The sequence below is a fragment of the Lonchura striata genome, chromosome 2, assembly GCF_050655825.1.
Source record: "Lonchura striata isolate lonStrDom1 chromosome 2, ASM5065582v1, whole genome shotgun sequence".
Taxonomy (NCBI): domain Eukaryota; kingdom Metazoa; phylum Chordata; class Aves; order Passeriformes; family Estrildidae; genus Lonchura; species Lonchura striata.
In genome coordinates, this window is record NC_140704.1 from 16152180 (window position 1) to 16173711 (window position 21532).

Below are 21532 nucleotides of genomic sequence, written 5' to 3' on the forward strand. Positions count from 1 at the left end.
ATATGTGGAATCTCCAATATTTCTAAGGTTTTACTTTGTCTGTGCAGGAAAACTGTATTTGTGATCTTTCCAGATCCTGAGCCTAGCTGAGTCCTATTACTTGTCCTCCAAGAAGAATTCAAAGAATATAGTACAGTATCCCGCTCCTCTTCCATAATGCACTGTCAATCCATTTTAACGTCACTTATGTTCATGTCAAACATTAATTTCTTTGTGTCAGATTTATAGTGACTTATTATGACACCATCACCACAATACGTAACAAACCTATTATTTTTGTCTTTGTCTTCTCCTAAATTTTTTTCCCCTTAGGTGGGGGTGAGAAGAAACATGGATAATAATTCAGATAAGGTCTTACTGAAATACAGCATGGCAGAATAACTGAAGACAGGCTTGTACTATGTATATTAGATCTTCTGTGTTTATGCTTCCCAAAGTTACTTTACTGAAGGAAGATACACCATGATCTATGTTTACTTAACTAATTATAATTTCATTTACTATTTATTTCCATGTATTTTAATGGCTTTTCCTTCAGAGCTTGCTCTGAAGTCTTGGGTATTCTTAGTAGAGATCAAAGAGTCTCTGCTTGTTCTGTTAATCAATTCAGTCTCCAGTCAAAAAGTCTGACTTCTACTTGCAACATTATATCAAGATTCTACTTTTAGAAGCAGCTGAGCTTGACATGGGAGGTATACTATACAGTATCTTTACTCGGATGGAGAGCATCTCATTTCTTGACTTGAAGACACTGAGCTCTTTGAACTTTTCTTCCACTCCAGACACAGGCTCATATTCTATATGTACCCAAGCAGTAGAGATTGTTTTCCTGCAAAGCCATGAGCTTTATGTCAGTTGCAAACCCTGGACAATCTGAATTGCATTTCCTTTGGATGACTTTCAGTGGTACTCACTGTGAAGCAATTAGAAACTCTCTTAACTTCTTCTGAATATACCTAGTGACCATTTTTATATAAAACTGCGCCATATTTACTCTCATGCTCCTGTTCGTGCTTTTCTGTGAGTTAAGCACCTCGCCAAAGTTCTTAGCTGGGGTTAATCACATATGGATGGAGCCTGAGTTCCCAGGAGTAATCACTTAAAGAGTGAGAAACACATGGTTTGTAGGAGGGCCTTCTGTTTGCCAGATTTCATCAATTCAGAAGTCAGTGCTGAACTTTCCTCCAGTTTTTTGAGAGAGGTGTTTTAAACTTTTTCTTAATCCTTCTACAGTGTTGGGTTTGGGTTTTTTTTTTAATGCTCTGTTTGCAAATGCCATTCCAGCAGTGTCTCCCTTAAGTGAGGTGAAATTGTGTTAGGATGATTTGTTTTAACAAAGGAATTTGGAACATCTCTGAACCTTACATTAAGAGAAGTAGAAACATCTCTTTTCAGAGACACAACCCAAAATTCACCTGTGACTGGGATTTTATCAGAGAGCTTGGGGAGTTTTTACTTATGCCTACCTCTCCAAACCTTTTTGAGCCACAGCCCTGCTCCTAGCTAACATTCCTGGTATCTGAGATGAATAACCACACTCTCAGGGTTCAGCACCTGGCCTCCTACTACTTCCAGCTTCCAAATGTAATACTCCAGGTTTGTTACAGCTGGTACTCCGAATAGGATGCTTCTTCACATTAAGATGGTTGTTTCTTTGTCACAAAAATTCATTTCACATAGATCTGGTCATTTGAAGACTAACCTCTATGCCATGCCATGTCTATATAAAAGAGAAAAATAGGCAGCTCCAGAGAATGACCCATGCCATCTGTTTAAGACTCTTGACTTAACGAAAGGAAAATTCAGTCTCCAGAGCTACAGAAGTAGCCTGGACACCTAAATTGAACTATGTACCTGATTTCCATAGCTGAACTTGGTTGAAATGAATTTTGGTGATTTAAAGGAGTCATGTATGCTTTCTGTCTGTGCAGATGCAACAGCTTTCATTTACCTCACACTCTCAGTCCCTATAGCTCAGTTCCCAATAGTTGATGAACCTGGCTGGTTTTTTGGTGGGATTTCAGTGGGATTTGGATGTAGGGTTAGCTTTAGTCTATATAGTCTACATATAAGCGGACATCAACTTTTAAATAACTCCTCACTGTAAAGTAGGTAACTGATACTTGTGTTTGCACTTTCAATAGAGAATGAATTAAAATAAGGCTTATTGGAATATTTATTTGCATTTATCATTTCATGTGCTTTTGTTTAACAGAGAAGTATGCAACAATATTACTGATGTTTCAAATTCTTTTACTAGTAATTTATTTTACAGGCTAGTTTTTCTTTCTTTAAAAAATAAAGACTTAAAATGTTTATATTCTGGAAACAGCAGATAAATGGATGAACTAATAAAGCTCACATCTGTGAAACCCTGAACAGTGCTTACCCATGAGTGATACTACATTAAAAATGGGGGGGAAAAAAGCAACTAAAAAACAGTGGAAGAGCCTTGCTGGAGGAGCTTGTATTATTTTTAGTGCTTTTGTATGGTATACCTTTAAGCATTTTCTCAGTCTGATCACCATATGGCTCCCAAACTCCTGATTTTTCCCTTTAGAAGTATTTTAAACTGAGCTATGCTATTACATCTGTATATGTCTCATTTAGGGTAACTTACGCTTTTGGCTCTCAACACTGAAAATATTTTCCAGCTCTCAAGGTCCAGTCTAACCTTCTTCCATTTTTAAAGCTCTAAATGAGGAGCTGCACTGCACATGTAACCGAAAGTACTGGAGCTGAACATCTTATAAGGAGAATTTCTTGCCAGATTATATATACCTCATAGTTTAAGCAGGGCTGGCAGTGGTACAAGAGAAGCTGCTTTTTCAGAAAATCAGCTCTTCAGGTTTTCAAAAAGAAATCCACTTGTTTGAGGATTTAAGAGTTCTAAATTGGGAGGAAAGTGGAATTTATAGAACTGCCTTTTTAAACTATGTACTAAAGGTACAAATACGTAAACTCAAGTAGTATTTTTCATGGACCTGCCCATGCACTTTGGGTTTGCCAAAGAGGAGATACTGACAGTGAGCAAAATGGGTTAAATAATTTTCCTGTCATTTTGAACTTGGTTTTGTCCTTTGTATGAAAATACCAATTTACCTGATAGCTTTGTGGGGCCATCTTTCAGATCAGTTAATCTGTGCTAGGAAAATTCATTTTGTGCCAGTAGTGATAATCACATAGAGCATGAAGTGACTGTTCCACTTGGACAAGAGCCTTATTGTTACTTCCAGATGCTGTCTGGGTCAATAGTGTGGTCTTTGATTGCACACAGGCTTTATTCTCTAAAGAGCCCAGCAAAGTGAAGTACCACTTTCAAGACATCAGCGTGGGGCTGCGGTAGTGGGTGATCACAGGGGAGGCTTGCCAGTCCTTGGTTGCCTTTTGAATTTGGTGGTATTTCATGGTGTTTACTTCCAGGTAAAAGGCATACAGCCTTTCTGATGAAGACTTTTTCCTTGATTAATTAGGAGAGCCTGTTTTGTGTGGACAGTTTAGTGGAAATGTCCTACATTTATATTTGCCTCTATAGCATCCTAATGCTGCTCTTTTTCTTTTGGATGCATATATTCAGAAAAAAAACCCCAACAAAATCCTTTTTATTTTAAAATAGGTAAAACATTCCAGGTATTATTATGAACTTCAAATTAATAGCTGTTCCTTCAAGGTCAGAATGTAATATTGAGATATAAGCTAGGGGGCTTAAGGCGGTTTAATATATCCCTAATGGTATGCAATTCTTTTTGCACAGAAGTCTAGTAATGAGTTTTTAAAGTGAGATTAGCTGCAGCTAAATCTGTATTTTTGAGACTCTTAGAATAATTTGAAACTGTATTGCAAACAAGTGCATGCTGATATAATTGCATAATAAACAATACATAAGAATAAGGCTGACAAATTGCAGAATCAGTTTACTTATAGATAGAATTTCATACTGATAAATTTAGAATGTAAAATGAAATGCACATAGCACATCAGTTTTGCTTTGGAATGCTGGCTGCTGTTGAAGTTTCAGCCAAAGTGAATGGTGACTGTTTTAATTTTTCACTATTTGCAATAAATGCAACTTTCATGTAAAAATACAAATTAGTCTCCCATTGTTTGTCTTTGTGAATTGTGCTGTATTTCTATCTTAGAGGTAGAGGGAAACAAGTTTATTTACACTCAGTGAAATTGCTAACTGTAGAAAAATCTCAGCTCTGTTATTTGTACAATTTTCAAGTTTATGTTCATGAAACACTTAAAAGTTGAAGTAGTGATAAATGTAATATTCATGTTTATTCTAAACAAATATAGAAAGGTAGCTATAAAAGCCATTAAATTATTCAAGGAACTTCCTTAAAGAGTACTTACGTACCTTACTCCAAGCATAACACTTCTCTGATAGAAGGAAATTTTAACTAGTGATGGCAGAGTGCACACAGGAGTCAGAGGTGAAATAATGCTATTCATTCACTAATTGCAAATATGGAAATTTTCAGAGAGTTGACTTGCCTGACAGAGTCCTTAATATCTCTGTTGATTAACAAAGAGATATTGCAGGTGACTAATTAGATTAATATGGGAAAGTAACCATGTGCAGTTAAAAACCTGTTGAACGAGGCATGCTTTTTTTTTCCTTTTGTTTTTTAAAAATACTGCATCAAGTAACCTTTCTGGGGGTGATTATGCAGTATGACTTACCTAGTTAAAATCCTGGTTGTTGTTCTTTCTCCCAGAACAGGGCCAGCATTTCCTCCCTGGCTCCCCAGTTCTGCCTGAAAGGACTGGCGCTGCAGCTGGGGCAGCAGCTCTGCACCCCTGTGTCACTTGGCACTACTGCTGCCTGCTGCTTCCCCATCAATCACCTTGTGCCTCTTTGCGTTGCAAAGGCATTTTTCTCATCTAGACAGCTGTTTATTGGAAATTTAACTATGCTATGTCATTTCACCTCAGTGCCCTGTGCTGTCTATGTGTAATGTATGAAAACAGCAATGACTAACTCAGGAAATGTTCCCTCCCTCTGCATTTCTGTCCTGTGAGTGTTCGAGGTGAGCTCCAACATTCAGGGGCACTTCTCAAATGTGTGTTTGTTTATTGATAACATTGTAAAGGAAAAGGGTGCACAGTGAGTTCCGAGGATAAAGTGCAACAATTATGAACAATTATATACCTTCTGTACCTGTAGTATGTAATATGGCTATTTTAATGTAGGAGCAACAATTTATCCATTTGCAGCAGTAGTTTAGTTCAGTTTTAGTAGCAGTCTCAAGTAAGGTATGCTGCAGTTGCCATTAAATTGAAAAGCAATCATTTCCATCATTGTCCTGTTTTCTTTAAACCTGTTTACTCACAGAATGCATGAGTTACTTCTTGATTCAAAAAGAAGACACATTTTAAGAGGACAGAAATAGAGTAACACATTTTGTATATTCTTTTCATAAGCAGGTATCATTTCTGGCTTAATCACATATTAATAGCAAATGTTTTTTAGTGTAGTATATTAAAATTATGCTGAGATAACTTTCTTTTTTTCTTTTTTTTCTTTTTTTTTTTTTTTTTTTTACCCAAGGGAGCTACTATTAAAAGAGATGAACATACTGGTGCAATTGTGGTGGCCAGGATAATGCGTGGAGGAGCTGCAGATAGAAGTGGTAAGGTGTTACTGTTTGGCATTAGCCATTCAAGAGCTCAGAACAAAATGAGATAAAATGGCATATTTTGTAGAAATTAAACACATCACTATGACAAACAGAAGTATTTGGGCTCTGAACAGTTTTCCAAAGTGATATTTCAATATTGCTGAAAGTATGCTGATTTTTTTCCCCAATTCAGTTGCAGCAAGGTATCTTTCAGGTAGTGCATACAGAAGGATTTTTATATATCTCATGGCTTGTTTCCAATTGATGATATCCATTTATAATAGAATATCATAGAATATGCTGAGTTGGAAGTGACTTGTCAAGATCATCAAGTCTTATTCCTGTCCCTGTGTCAGACACCCCAAAAATCATTCCATGATGGCATATGCCAACCAGCTGATGGAGGAACATGGGGTGCTGACATGATTTTATATTAGAACACCCATTTGGAGTTTCCTCTGGTAGGTAGTTCTCAAAATTACAGCACATCCTTGCTTAGTTTGGGATGCTCAGTGTCTGCAAAAACTTAAGCAAGGAGTCCTGAATCATTGAATCATACATTAAGATGTCTCTTTTCACTGAAGAAAATCTAGGACAGCTGTTTCACCCTTAGATACAGTAATGGAGTAAATCTAGATACAGATAGATAGATAGATAGAGAGAGAGAGAGAGAGAGAGAAATTGAGAGAGAGAGATAGCTTAGCAAACATTTGTGCCACAAATCAGCATTCCCAGCCTTAGTGCTCTTTGCACTGCTTGTAGTGTGTAGCAGTAAGAAAGTAGCAGAATAGAAAAAGAGTAGAAAAATAATTGGCATAGATATTTTTCAAACATCTGCATGCAAGTCTGGAAAAGTTGTAGAGAAGGTGGTATTAATTTTTAGGAGGAAGACAGGGAGATGAGTTAACCAACCACCTTATCAAATTTGTCTGAGAGGACAGTAGCTGTTATGTTCACCATATATTCCTGTTTTTATCTTAGTGCTTAAAGTGTATGAAAATTGGAGCTTAACATATATGAACAAGGGAGAAACAAGCTGAATATTAATGGAAGTTTTTGTGTAATACATAGCTACAGTTTCACAGCTTTTCTTTCTTCTGTAGGGCTTATTCATGTTGGTGATGAACTGAGGGAAGTCAATGGGATTCCTGTAGATGATAAAAAGCCTGAAGAAATAATACATATTTTGGTAAATACCAAACATTTAAAAAATAATTTAGGAGAGTTAAGAAAAAGTAATGACACTTATGATTTCTACTGTATTTCTTAATAAAAATATATTCTACTATAATGGCTTTTCTTCCAGTGCCATTATTTAAAAACCTGTCATTTCTCATAGAGTGATTTTCTATGAATTACATATATATGCAATTATAGATTACTTGTAAAGAGTTAAAGACAGTAATATTGCCATAAATATGTTGCAGAATATTGCCGTTCATAATCTACCGTTTTTAAGGCCTACCATGATCTGTTGAATTCAAACTATTTTAAATGTATTAGTTAATAACTCATTAATAATTGATTGTCATTCCATGTGACAATTTATTAATAATACAGATACTAGATAGACTGTATAACTGGTATATGAAGATTTTATATGACACTGATTTACAGTACATAGCCATATATATTATTCAGTCTACGCTCTTCTATACTGTGCAGTCTCTAAAGCCAGCCTGATTTCTCATTATTGAAACACTATTGCAAATGTAAAGAAATTGATGAGGGTCATGATAGCTCCATTATTCATGCTGTAGGGTTTTCTTTATACATAAATACCTTGCTGTCCTGCTGAATTGAGCAGCTGTCTCACAGTTTTGGTTCAGGAACCAAGATCATTCAACTGCTAGCCTGCTGGCATTCATTCTTGCTTTCTGGTTTCATGTTCTCTACAGAACCATAGTTTCCTTCAAAAATTAATATTTTAAAATGTCTAGAAACAAAATACCACTAGAAAAGGTGTGAACAATTTCCCTATTTACCTTTTTGAGGTACCATATAAACATCAAAAGCTAGTTAGAGCTTGTTTCAAAAGTAACAAAATTATTGATTCCAGTCCTAGGGCGGGTGAAATAAGACCTTGGCTGCTGCCTGTCAAGCAGCAAGCCTTGGATTGCAGACGTGTGGCGGGAGAATGTCTCGCTTGGTAGTGGACAGGCCTGTTTCCATTTTGCTCAAATCGCTGCCCGGCTGTTGCACTCCGCTCTCTTTATGAAACTTGTCGGCTGCATGCAATAGTAGCAGAGCCTCCAACTGATTAGCACTTCCTTCAATAGCAAAATGTCACTGAGGCAGAGGGAATATACTGTGGTTAATAAGTAAAATGCAGCCAGACACACTTTAAGTGGGATATAGGGAAAGATGAATGAATGAGGTGGTTGCTGATGGCTAACTTGTTTTAAGATTTATAGCGAAGGGCTTTTTTTCCATTTAGTACACGTCGTCTATTCAAATATGTTTTGCTTTCCTAGTTTCCTAAAGTTGCCAAGCGAATAAATCCCACCCCTAATACCTCTATATGATAAATATGGTACAAGTCTATTTGAATTTTTCTATAATTTTTTTTTTGAAAAATGAAATGTTAGTTTGATTTTTCCAAGGATGTCCAAACTGTGCCAGAAGTCCAGCAGTTGCTTCTAATATGTATACATTTAAGCTGTAGCATTTTCTCCTGCCTTCAGTAGAGAAATGGGACCTCTGAACCATGCAGGTCACAGTTTTTCACAGTCCATATGCCCCACCAGAGAAGCAAATAAACCCAAGCATTTTAAGTGGGTATTTTAATTTTTGTAATACAAAGTTTGGTTAAGGGAAGCTGTCAAACTCCAGAGATAATGCTTGGGAGAGGATAAACTCATTATATTCTTTTAAATTCATTTGAATTTCTTTATCTTCTAAGATTTCTTTGAAATGTATAGCTTAATTCTGAGTACATTTTCTTTTCAAATGTTCACCAGGCTCAGTCTCAAGGAGCCATTACATTTAAAATTATACCCAGTGTGAAGGAAGAAATGCCAATGAAGGAAGGCAAGGTAAGCAAGACTTATTTCTGAAGCCATGGCAGTAACTGGTATGCTATATGAGGATACATATGAGGATATGTATTTTTTGCTTGGATGACAGAACCAAGAATGTGATTTATACCTGTGGACTCAACTTCCATAACGTGTGTACACTGTACATGACAGCACACTGTGCACTTCAGTACACAGGTGATGAATTTATGAGTGGGTGTAACGTAGTTCTTGAGCCTGAACTCTCTGCTGTGTAGTTGACAGGTAATCTTCCACCTTCTGCAAGGACCTGGCTTGGTTCCAAGTACTCCTTCCATTGTTCACAAGCTAGAAGACACTTGATAGCATCTTGGTTTAACAGTATCTTCTCATATTGACATGCTGTGCACCTGCCAAGTCCTGCTTGCTTTGAGTCACAGAGCCTTTGCTCCACCGAGACCGCAGTTGCAGAAGCAATGAGTTGAACATTCCCATATGAACTTCCAATGCTAGACATCCATAAGAATGTTTTGCAGAAGTAAATATTTACATTATTTAGGTCAGTGGCTTTGAATAGTAGAAACAGAAGAGGAAGATACCTTTAGATTGTATTTAATATTTGATTCTAAAGATCAAACGCTGTTTGTTCCAGATGTTTATCAGAGCCTTATTTGACTATGATCCTAATGAAGATAAAGCAATTCCCTGTAAAGAAGCTGGACTTGCTTTCAGAAAAGGAGATGTCCTTCAGATCATGAGCCAGGATGATGCAACCTGGTGGCAAGCCAAACATGAAGGTGATACCAATCCCAGAGCAGGCTTGATCCCTTCAAAGCATTTCCAGGAGAGGTGAGTGACTGAGAAGCATAATTTATTTATTTTTTGCAGTAAGAGAAGAGACTAATTGGTGAGCTACTAAGTTAGCATAGTTGGCATGTGTAATACTCATAGATTACATGGGTACAATAAACGTGCATTTGCAGCAGGACAACTAACTTGGAAACATGTTGCTGACATACTCTGGATTTCCTTACTTCTCTGGCTAGAATTAATAATGACAAAAACTGATAGGATTACACTGATCCAGACTGAAAGAAAAAACACATGGAAAATAGCACATCAGTATCTGCATTCACACTGATGTACTGTGCAGGAATAAGAACTGCAGAAGGTTTTGGAGACCTTACAAAAATTTTACGCAAGATTAAATTTTTTTTAGATTGTGAATAGATTACATTGTTTTAAGTTAATTTCTTATAAAATCTTCTGTATATTTTGAAATAGTCTCATGATATTAAGTGTTTATTAATCCCAAATTTGCAGTGAAAACTGAGGAGCTTGTGTCTTTTCCCCACCACCTCCCATTTTATAGGAGATTTGCATTAAGAAGACCAGAAGTGCAGGTTCAGCCACTGAAAATTTCCAACAGAAAATCATGTAAGTCTGTTAACCTGGAATAGAAATAATACTCCACATCTCTAACTTTATAAAATAGCAGTTTGTTTCACCTGAAGGATGCGTTTCTCCCAGGCACAATGGCCTCTTGATCCCATTGTATCAGTAGGAAAATAAATATAAATAATGTCATTAAAAGCTTTAAAAGAAGCTAGAAACATTCCCAGACCCCTGACTTTGAGGTATAGAGCCCAATTAATATTTTGATATGTAATGTTTCAAAGGTTGAAGAGTATTCTTTTCCTGTTGAAACAGTACAGAATTGGCTCATCAGTTTATGTAATTTGGACTGCATCAACACAGTTAAATTTATGAAGATGAAAGGTCTGATAGTCTCCCCCTCTCTCCCCATATAGTTGATAATTTTTTGTGTCCCATGAAGCAGTAGAATTTTTGAAAAGTCAGAACATTCAGTTCATTGATACACATTCATAGAATCACTTACTGCTTTTTAAACAAACTCATTCTTAATAGTCTCTGTTTTTAAATGTGGTAATTGCACAGTATAAGAAAAATAACCACTAAGAAAGTGCATACATTGAAACAAATATTTTTATTCACTGGAATTTACATCAACATCTGTTTTAAGTATTATTGCGTATTTTACTTGACCTGTTATTTCTTTCAGTTGTACAGGCTCATAACAAAGTGAGCAATGTAAGAAACTATCATGCTGCAGCAGGATCTAAGTCTTAAATACAAATATGATTGTGAGTTCAACTAGAAGTATTCAGAAAGTGGTTTAATTTTTCCAGCCACCTTTCATTATCAAACAATGAAAGAAAAAGTATGGATACTATGGCAGACAGTGGATGCTAGCACACTAAGTGCCTAACTAAATGCTTTTCACTTTAAAACTCCTCACCAAGGTTTCTGTTGCAATTTTCCGAACTTCTTGCTATGGTTGTTGTGTTCTGAAGCTTGACAATAACAGTTATTTTTCTGATAATCTTCAATTTCTATCTTTCACTTCATTTCACTGTTTGATTGTGTGCCCTAATGCAATTGTTAACTCCAAAGCCCTTGACTAGTATTTTAATTACAGTAACAGACATTACAACTGCACTGTAGCTTTTCTATTTACATAGGTCTTAGAAACAAGAAGACCTTCTTCAGCTTGTAGTAAATATGTTGTTTTTCTAGGTTCTAGGTCAAGTTGCTCTGCCCCAGTTTTGGAAAAGTGTCTGATCCCAGGGTATAGCTATTTCTGTCTGTTTTTATTCACTGTTCTTGAATCTGGGTAATACACTCAACAAGAGCCTTCAATTAAGGTGGCACTGGTGCTTTTGAAGAGGTAAATCAGCTGCTGCAGCAACACCACATGAATCCTTTTATAATGGACTGCCTCTTTCTAGTGACCTTCAAGTGAAAGGTTTTACAAGATGCGTCTCACCCTTCCAAAACTGCAGCCTGAACTTGATTGGAAATTGCCAAAATTACAACCCAAGAAGATCCAACAATGCCTACTGTTGTCTCTGCTTTTTCCACTGACTGCCTTAACTGGCTTGAACAGGGAGAAGAGTTCTTCTCTTCCTCCCCTTGCCTTTAAAATACGACAAAGCATGAGGGTCAAGCAGTATGCCTATTACCGTTCTCTCTTGGAATTTCTTTGAACAAAGTCTCAGCTAAATGCCATCTAGAGGCAGTGATGCCTCTTGAAGGAGGAAAGACTGCAGAGCAATGTAGTTTTGTCATTCTCTCTCTTCCTTTTTCCTTAAGACGATCTGCTGCTGTATCTGCCAGATTTTCATGGGAATAGGGGAAATGCTGTTCTGAGTAGAAAGTCATCCCTTTGTTCAAAGATTAAACATGTTTTTAGTGCTGGGAGGGAATTCAGATCCTTTGTAGAGGAGACATTTTAAAGATCAAAATTTAGCAGTAGAAAAAAACATTGTGTCTAGGATGTTGCTCAAACTGCTCTCAGGAAAACCTTCCAGTTACTTGGATTTTCAAGAAGGTTCTGCTGGGAAACTCTGCACCTTTGTGATCCTTCTAAAGTTATTCAGCTTTTTTTGTGTTATCAAGCATAGCAGTGAAGCTGTGAGATACAGAGGCTGTGTCTGTATTTGTGCACAGCAATCATCTTGCCAAAACTTAGAGATGCTGGAAAATCATGCATTGCTCAGGTGAACAAACAGCACACACAGCATTCTAACAGCACCAGAAATGTGTAAGAAAGGTGGTATAGGGAACATAAAATTGGAAAGAACTGCTGGGTTATTTTTTTTTTTTTTTTTAGCCCATGTATGAATGTGGGAAATTGATAATGCTTGATTTCTTCAGGGTTCTTTTAATCCTTCATCTTAATACAGGTTTTTCCAGTGCTTGGAAGGGTAGTTAGGTGGGGAGACATGTTCTGTAGATCATCCTGAACTTGCTGTATATTGAGAGGCTACTTACTACTGCAGTGGTTCCCATCTAATCATGTGACCTGAATTTTCTTAGCAGTTTGGAGAAAAAAGAGCAATTTGCCAGTTGATATTATTATGGCTTCCAAAAAAGATGAAAACCTGTTAACTTCAAGAAAGCTGCTGGGAGAAGTCCCTTTCCTGCCAGAACTGGAAGTTGCACTGGGAAGCTTTCTTGACACACAGTCTGCAGCCGTAGTTGTTGGTCTGCTCTGTTCAGTCAACTCATTCCACAAATCCCATATTTTGTAATGAGGAAAAAAACCTTGATACATACCTTTGTTTTTAAAGGGAGAATTGAGGAAAAATACTCATGTTTTCATGAATGCCCAAAAAAATGTCAGTCAACTCTGGTTTCTTAGGTGGGATTCTAGGGTAGTAGTGTCCTTCTACTTGAAAATTAATCTTAAGATCAGTTAAATCATATAATAAGCAAGAAGTATCCTATAACTTTATTTTTTCATTTCTTCTTGAGCCAGTCCTGGAACTGGAAAGGACTGTTATATTTATCTATACTTTTTTTCTTTGATAATTAAGTTGTTTCAAAACCTGAAAGGAGATAGATTGGTTTACTTCTGGGAAGCCTTCTTTCTGTTTCCTGTTTTGAATTTTTCACTCTTTTCAGCATAGCAATGCATGTAGTTGCTAATCTTTACACGTATTTTTGTGTATACTACATTTGGAAGCAAAATAAAATTAGGCTTTTTTGGTGATGATCGTATGCATACCCATAGTAAGGAAAGAGTAAAAATACTTTCTACAAAACTTTTTCTGCAAGAATTATTTGCACTGAAATAAACAAACCTAGTCTAGTTCTATGTTATTAACAGGATCAGTTTTTAATGGAAGTGCCAATTCTTATTTTCACTTTAATAGCCAAGAGAACTGTTCCACTGTGTCTATGTTTAAATACACATGCCTCTCCCAGCATTTAGCCTTTTTCTTGAAAGATGAAACAGAATCATTCTCACATTGTATCCATTAAAGTGAAAAACATTTCACATGTCATATGTACACTGGAGGAGGGGGCAGAACAGTGTACACTCCATATTGAAATCACACTTTCTCATGTGCAAATGGAGAAGATGCACTTTTTGATGGTATCTGGGACTGAAGTTGAAGGAGACTGGCAATGTAGGTGGAACCTGCGCTGGCAAGAGGAAGATATAGAAAAAGTAGGAATAAAAAAATAAAGGGAAAATAGAGGAAGTCAAATTTTGTATTGAGGGTGAAGAAAAGGAGAAGGCACATGGACAAAAGCTGCCCATAAGCCCCATCAAGCAAAACCCCACAGAGGATGGGCTTTGAAATACTTAGATTAATGCAATTAACAGTATTATACATGAGCATTGCTGTAGTCACTATTTGTGTAATGATTCAGTTTCTTGTTGATTCTGTGTAAATAAAATGCTAATATATTTCCTTCATAAAAGTCTCTGAAACAGTGAATGCACAAATTACTGACAAGAGCTCTGACCTGATCTGTTTTGCTGTTGTTAGTAAGAAAAAAACCTTAGTAAGTTCAGCAGTAATATTTGATGCATGAGATAAGCGGCTGTTAGGTGTTCTGACTGTTGGTAAGATCGATATGTTAATTCCCAGGCTTAGGTTAGTGCAGAAGTGATGGAGGAATAACAAACCACTGAAGTATTTTCATAATTTTTTTCCATACTTAACAGCAATGACTTTTCAGCAAAAAGTCTTGTACATTAATACTGTGGGGAACTGATACTGGGGAAAAAAATGCAAGAACAAGCAGCATAGGAAAAAAGTAGGAAAATGGAATTAAAGTAAAGGAACAGAGTTGCATGAGACTGTGTGAGTAGGACTAACCCTGCATGTGCTGGGATGGTGAATGAGCCATATATCCGAGTGAGTGTGAGGGAACTCTCTGGGATCCAGAGGGAGGTTCTGTGGATGTGTCTGCCTATGTGCAATTGGCTTTCATGTGTCTGAGCTTGTGAGCCACTGCTGAATGCCAGCTCATGGAAATTTGCTCACCTGATATTCCTCAGTAGTACTTAACAGCATTCCTGGCTTTAGGTGATCATCTTAGCTTGGACAGCTTATGAGTTTCTCCTGCTGCTGCATGCTGGCTAAATTGGAGTGACATGAGACTTTGTACAGAGAACAATTATTTGTTTAATAGCTCCCACAGTTTGTTAACTTCCACACAAAGACTACTCATGCTCTGACTGCAATAGATATTGCCAACAAGTTTGGTCATTCTTCCATGTGTAGCTTACTTTAATTTGTAGGCAAAAAGTGATAACCTGTTTTTTTAAGGAAAAAATTCTTTAAATAACAACCAAATAACTTACTATTCTGCAGTTGTTATAAACTGCAATAATCAGGCAAGAAATTATATTCCTTCAGTATAATTTTGCTTTCACAGTGGTTACTGTGTTTATTCTTACATTATGTATGTGTTGTCTCTGATGAAAATTCCTAGTAACTTTATATTTTATACTAGTGTGGCCTGTAAACTCTGTCAACTTGTGCACTGTGTTCATATGTGTATGTGTATACTCATACCCTGTGTGTACAATTTAATATATATGTAGCATTTTTGACAGAGTTGTTCAGATATGTCTTTTCCATGAAAATACATTTGTTCTGTGTACTTAATGTTAAATGTAAACACTTACTGTGATAAAGCCATCATCATACAGTTTTTCTAAGGCTTAAAACCCATTTTACTTTCAATTTTGATTTGTGAGATGTGATTGGCATTGTGTGAACAAGAGGAAAGACTTAACTGCAGCCAAATGGTGTTCATTCGAACAAGATGTAACCCAGTTTACCCACAGTTGAGTGTCTTTCGAATTGAAGATTGTGTTCTGTCAACAAAAAAAACTTAAACAGGCTAAAAGGATAAATGCTTTGTACTGTTTGTATTTGAAGACCAAACATTTAGGATAAATGTATAGTAGGATTATTTGTGCTTGTTATAATTGCTGCACAATTTTAACTCTCCCTTTTTCTCAGTATTTTTCTGTGTTCATATTTGAAACTTGATTGCCCACCTGCAGGTAGTTACAAGTGCAAACAAAAAATAAACTAGATCTGTAGAGTTAAATTAGCACATTAGCATTTTTGTTCAGAAGTCTTCTGTCCTTACAAATCTTGACTTCCTGCTACCACAGAGAAATTAAGGAAACCTGAAGCTGGATGACATTTGAGTCAAGTTCACATGAGACAAAACTGGAAATGGATCTGTCCTTCACTGCAAGACTATCGTTCTTCATTTTCCAAATTATCTTCATAGAGATACTGTTATCTGTTGTATAAAAGAATTAAATTTGATCATCTTAAATTTCCTATTGCATGAACATAATTTATCATTCAAGCTACAAAGTGCCAGAGCATAAAAACCTGCAAAATAGTATAAATGTTGATTGCTATGTGGGGCTGTTCATCTCTAAAAAATGAAGAGTGTTTAATATATTCTCTGTAATGCTGACTATTATACATCACAATTTCTTGCTTACTAAAGTAAAGTATAGTTTAAGGAATAATTCAACTTGTTTGTGATAAGAAACTAGAACAGAGCTGCTGGATCAAATTTTAGATTGAGAAACATTTAAGTAAAATTGCTTGCTGGAATTATTTTTGAAAGAAAGTCAACAAAAGCAAAAAATCTTAATCTCATGTTGGGCTGTTCCAAAGAGTTGAGAATGGTCTTGGAAGTGGCCCTGGTTTTGAGCTTCCTAAGTAGTATAATTTAGGTGAGGCCCCCAAAAACCAAATCTTGATTACATTTCAGTTAAAATACATACAAAAACACAGTGTATATGATTCTGGTTTTCATTGTTATAGTTTAGCATTATTGGCTACACTGAAATCTTTCTAAAATGAATAAAACCACCTAAGCTTCCATTGTGCTTGTGTTTCCTATTTCTTTTTTTCCCATTTGTCTTGTTACAGCTTTGTTGTCATTTCATAAACCTGTTTCATGACTATTTTCTTTGGAACTTCCTCTCCCTTCTTACCACAATACATTTAATTGATTGTATTTCTTCTTTACTCAGTGTTTTATTTGTTCCATGTTGCCTTATGGTTTGGGTTTGGGTTTTTTCTTCATTTTCTTACTGCTTTAGTTTTCCTACTTCCCATCAGATTTCCTCCTCTTTAGACTTTGACCTCTTTTAGTCTTTAATTTGTCCCTTCCAGCTGAAGACCTTTCCTTGCTCTGCCCACTTCCATTTAGTGAAACTCTATTTGCTCCAGTTTTTCATGTCTCAAAACTTTGGAACTTTGGGCACATACTTGTTGCATGCATACAGCTGCTTCAGATGCACAGAGCTGTATTTAGTAGTGAATCACAATACAAAGTTTCCTGGCAAGTAACCTCTGACTTTATTAGGGACAGGCAATAGCTCTGTTGAAGATCCTTGTAAAGTTCAAACTGGGTGCTGCGTGCTGATTACTGTTTTTAGCTGCATTAAGCTATGAAAACCCAGTGATTTCTAAGATCTTTCCATTATATATTTTCAACCTTAAGCGTAGCCCAAGAAGGTTAAGAGCAGTATTAAGAAGGAAGGTTTTTAACAAAACACAAGAAGTTCAGAATGCCTTTATCTCAGCATTAAATCTCAGCTTGTAGATGGTTTGGCTTGTGCTTTCTGGGTTCAGCTGACTCACTTGGGAATCCTAATGTCTTTCATTTTTGGATAAGCATGTTCCCTTTCCAGGCAGGGTAGCCCAGAAGCCTGGATTCCTTTCAGTGTTCTCAGCCCTGATGCTATAACTCCACTGTGTACCACACCTGCAGGACTCCTGTGAGGGCTGCAGTGGTCAGGGTTGAGTGAGTACAGACCACTGTCCATGTGTACATAGTGACCTCCTTTGCTGCTGGTCTGGATTTTCATGTTCATAAATGAGGGCTTACATGTTACCAGTGTGAAAATACCAGACAGTATTTTAAAATGCACAATCAAATAACTTTGTTGAATTCAAGAAACTTTTAGAATCTATTTATGTGAATTGGCCTTGAGCATTAGTGACTTGTTTTCAGGAGATGCATTGCAGTCTATTGAAAGTCACAGGAATGGAAATGCAGAAAAATTCATCGTACATCACAGAGAAGGAGAAAAGAATTAGTACCTGGAAGCCAGCCTGCCATTCTAGATCCAGCTTTAGGCTATTTGTCAAGAACTGGGAGCTTATAGGCTCAAGAGAGGATAATGGATCCAATGCTTTCACCTCAACTCACAAAACTGTCTACACTCTTTTAAGGCACCAGATGTGGTCCACCAAGAAGTGTTCACCTTAGAGGACTTCCCAGCCAACTTAAACCATATGGTTGCCTTGACCATAGAAATAAACTTTAAATAAGATTCAAAAAAGTCTTCCAAATTAATATTTTAAAATATAAGTCTTCAAGAAAAATGGTACCAAGAAATGATTGTACAAAACAGTATTTTTCCTGTGGCAGAAGAGACTGTTATGTCCATTTTGACATTAATTCAGAAGAGCTCTTCCACGTGGTCATATATGCAGGAGAATTTTGATCTAGCCTTTGTTTTGTACATTAGTTATGCATAAAAGATTGTAAAATGGCTCATGAATAATTTTTCACTTTCTGAGAAAATGCATGCTTCGTGGAAAGTCTTTGAAATTATTATATCTTTGGCCTATTTATCCACATTCTAAATTTGAATGCAAAGTAGATTATTAAACCTCTCTGTAAATCTGAACCTTAGTATATAATATCTATATGAACAAAAATTAATTATATTTATCCTGCTTTTTAGATAGCAAGATAAATATATATAGAGCTAGATATAAATGTAGATATAGATATATAAATATAGTATAAATATTTAAATACAATCAGATAGCCCTAAAGATGATTACAAAAATATATGTTTTCTAAAATCAAGGCGGCAGAAATTTATTGATTTACTATAGGTAAGGAGAAAGTCTTACGTAGATCTATTATATTAGGATAATGTCAGAGAAAAGATTATAAGAGTATATGAATTCTTTCAGCAGGATTTCAGCTGCAATTGTGGACTTTCCAAAAAAAAGGAAAAAAAAGGCATAGCCAAAAATCCTTTTCAAAATCCATCTCAAAGGGCAGTCCCAGCTCTTACTTACTGTAAGTGCAGAAAAATACTGAGATCATGTTCATGGTAGTGATTCTTAGAAATTCTAGGTTAAGACTGATTAATTGGAGCTAATAAACTTTGCATTTAATACCAAAGAGATATTCCATGACAACAGGGTAAGGTCATTTCTATCAAATGAATACTGGAAGAATCGCATATGGGAATTTAAAGTGCACATAATATTTCAATGCCTTTTTACATCCTTTTCTGAGTGTAGTTAAACTCACTACTGGTATGTTGGTATATGCCTCAATATAATAGGTGCTGTCAATAGAATTTGAGAGTAGCTTACGTACCTGAATTTTTTCCTATTTATGAAGTATTAAACAATAATACTTTGTCTTTTTGGCTGTTCTAAGACGAGGAAGCGGTTGAGTGTGGTAGGTGCATTTTTCTTCTTCGATTTAACTTTTCTTTCTTAAGTTATGTTTTCACTCCATTTAATGATTTCCTTTCCTATTTCTCCTTTGTGCTTCTCAGAGGAAATTGAAGGTACATGTATAAAAGTTTCCCTGAATAGCCCAATAATTTTATTTAGAGAACATGTGTTTAGAATTAAATTGAGTATAGTCCAGTGTTTCTGGAGATGTTATACGTATGATGCTTTTATATTGCCACCAAATACATTGAATCGTGTTTTAAAGTAGATACAAATACCAGAATATTCTTAGTTGCTTCATTTAGTGATCAGTAATTTGAACTGTTGTTTTAAACTGCTTTCTCTCTCTTGAACTTCTGCAAGATATGTATAGAAAAGCAGTATGATAGAATAATACTGGCAGCACTTGGGTGGGCTGGGATGGAGAGAGATGGTTCTGAGTTAATTACATGGCCATGAGAGGTCCTGAGCTTGTAACTAATACTGACAGACTATTTCTCTGAGGTGGCAGAAGGTTCATCTGTGTGGTGTCATCGTTACTGTTTTTCCTCTGGGTTTCCCTCTGAGTGTAGCCGGTTATTGTTGTGTTTGCAGCATATGTTAAAGTAATAGCAGCTGATCTCTTGTGTTTTTTTGTTTGGTTTGGTTTTTTTTTACTTAAGAGGCTTTTGTTTATAAAAGCATTAGAAACTGTAGCTCATAATTTTGATCAAAGGGCCTCTGGCATGTAAAAATATACATTATAGCTATTTTATATTAAATGAGAGGATGTGTTTTTGATCAAAAACCTTTCTGTCTAATCCAGTGAGCCAAAACATAAAGCTAAAGTTTGATAATGTATAGTTTACAAAAAAGTTTGATATACATCAAATCATTTTGCTTTCTTTTAAGTGGCATATTTTCTATTAACTGATAAAGCGTGAATAATACAGTGTTAGACTTTTTTTTTAGAATGTTGTCATCACAACTTTTGCTTGAAAAGGTAAAAAGATCAGTGTGCATGCTGCAAAATCCAAGGATATCTCCAACTAAAATATAAAACAATAAATATTGTTTTATGTTTTTAAGAAAATGGCTTATTGGAGGCTTTTTAATGCTATGCTTTGTACAGTTGTCATTTAAAAAATAATTTCTCTGTGTTTTTTGCTGGGCTTCTAACTATTCTGCTTTATTTCTTGGCTCTTATTCTGTATGCTTTTGCCCTTCGTCCAGAAGATGCTGAATGTGCTGGTCACAACAGTGGATCCTATCTAGGTGAGCAACTGATTACAAAAGACAATTTTGTTCCTTTCTTTCAGCTTCTTTTTCCTGGAGCTACTGTGTCCACTTTGCTTTTGGGGGTAATCTGCATACAAATGTCCTTACTCTGCATGACAAATGCATGAATATTAAGGTTTTAAAGATGGCTCATTGGATTTGACATAAAGGGTTTATGTAGTATTTGCCTTTAACTGGTTAAACATAGGCTAATAAAATACTAGTTGATCTTAAAGTCAAAATTTTTAAACTACATAAAACAAGCTATGTGTTTAATGAAACAAAAAGGTTACTGTATAATGAAAAATTATATAAAGATACTCTAAAGGTTTTATTCAAGTTTTGTGTACTCATTTTTTCTTTGTACATGTCTATCTAACCATTTTGGGAGGATTCAGTAAAAATACAGAGCAAATTTGCAGACACCAATTCTTTTTCCACATTACAAAATATCAGTCATAATAACTCAGTAGCTTAAATATAGCTTTAAAGCTGGTCTGAGCTCAATGTATCATTGCGGGGAGTGGGGAAGAGGAGGGGCAAGAGTGCTTTGGCTTCATTTTCAAGATTCCAAATTTCAAACAAAAGTAACATTTTAAAAAGGTGAATGTTCCATGATATGTTTCAACTTTTTAATTTGTGCCATTTTGAAACCTATGTAAAAATATTTTAGTTGAAACTGTCCAGAATTTCTGCCTGCTGAAGGCTGGCTGGAGCAGATTTTGTGGCAACCAGCCCTTTTCCCAAGACTTTAGTCCTCCAACTACAAAAGGAGTGAGGAGAAACTTGTCAAAGTATTTGACTATTTCCAAGCCAGTGGGCTCACTGAAACATCCTAGACCGATACTGCAAATTGGAGTTGTTTTCACATTGTACTTTAATGGTTTTAAGTATGGTATAAAAACTACATCAGGTACACACACAGTATATAATTGAAAGAACTCTGACCTGTTTATGAAACCTTAGTGTGGTATAATTCCATCCTGTGCTCGTGGAAGTTGTGAGTATCTGATCATGCTGAAAATACACTTCTTGCCTTTGTTAAGTAATCAACTAAGTTCATGTTGAATTGTAATTGTATTGAAATATTGGGTATGTTTGAAAAAATATAATTTGGTTGTGATTCCAGATTAAATTAATTTTCCTTATCAAATAATTTACTTGAAACATGAACAATACCCTCCCTCAGGCTTTTCTTTCTGTATGTAAATACACACTGCATGAATTCGTAGGGTGAGACTGTCATGGTTTTGCAGTCAGATCTTAGTGGGCTGCTGCTTTATTTGAGACTGAAGATCAC

The 21532-nt window shown here is 35.9% G+C and overlaps 1 protein-coding gene across 9 annotated transcripts in view; it reads left to right on the forward strand.

Moving 5' to 3' along the window:
- The window catches only part of MPP7 (MAGUK p55 scaffold protein 7), a 147062-nt gene that overhangs the window by 103711 nt on the left and 21819 nt on the right, over window positions 1-21532 (forward strand). For 7 of the 9 annotated variants that reach the window (XM_085564757.1, XM_085564752.1, XM_085564760.1 and 4 more), the window contains 6 exons: window positions 5555-5636; window positions 6728-6813; window positions 8585-8659; window positions 9273-9469; window positions 9993-10057; window positions 20191-20229. In XM_085564757.1, coding sequence (XP_085420883.1) covers window positions 5555-5636; window positions 6728-6813; window positions 8585-8659; window positions 9273-9469; window positions 9993-10057; window positions 20191-20229 — 544 coding nt within the window. The remainder of the gene's footprint in view (window positions 1-5554; window positions 5637-6727; window positions 6814-8584; window positions 8660-9272; window positions 9470-9992; window positions 10058-20190; window positions 20230-21532) is intronic. The other 2 variants (XM_021543033.3, XM_077788708.2) reach the window with 1 other exon arrangement.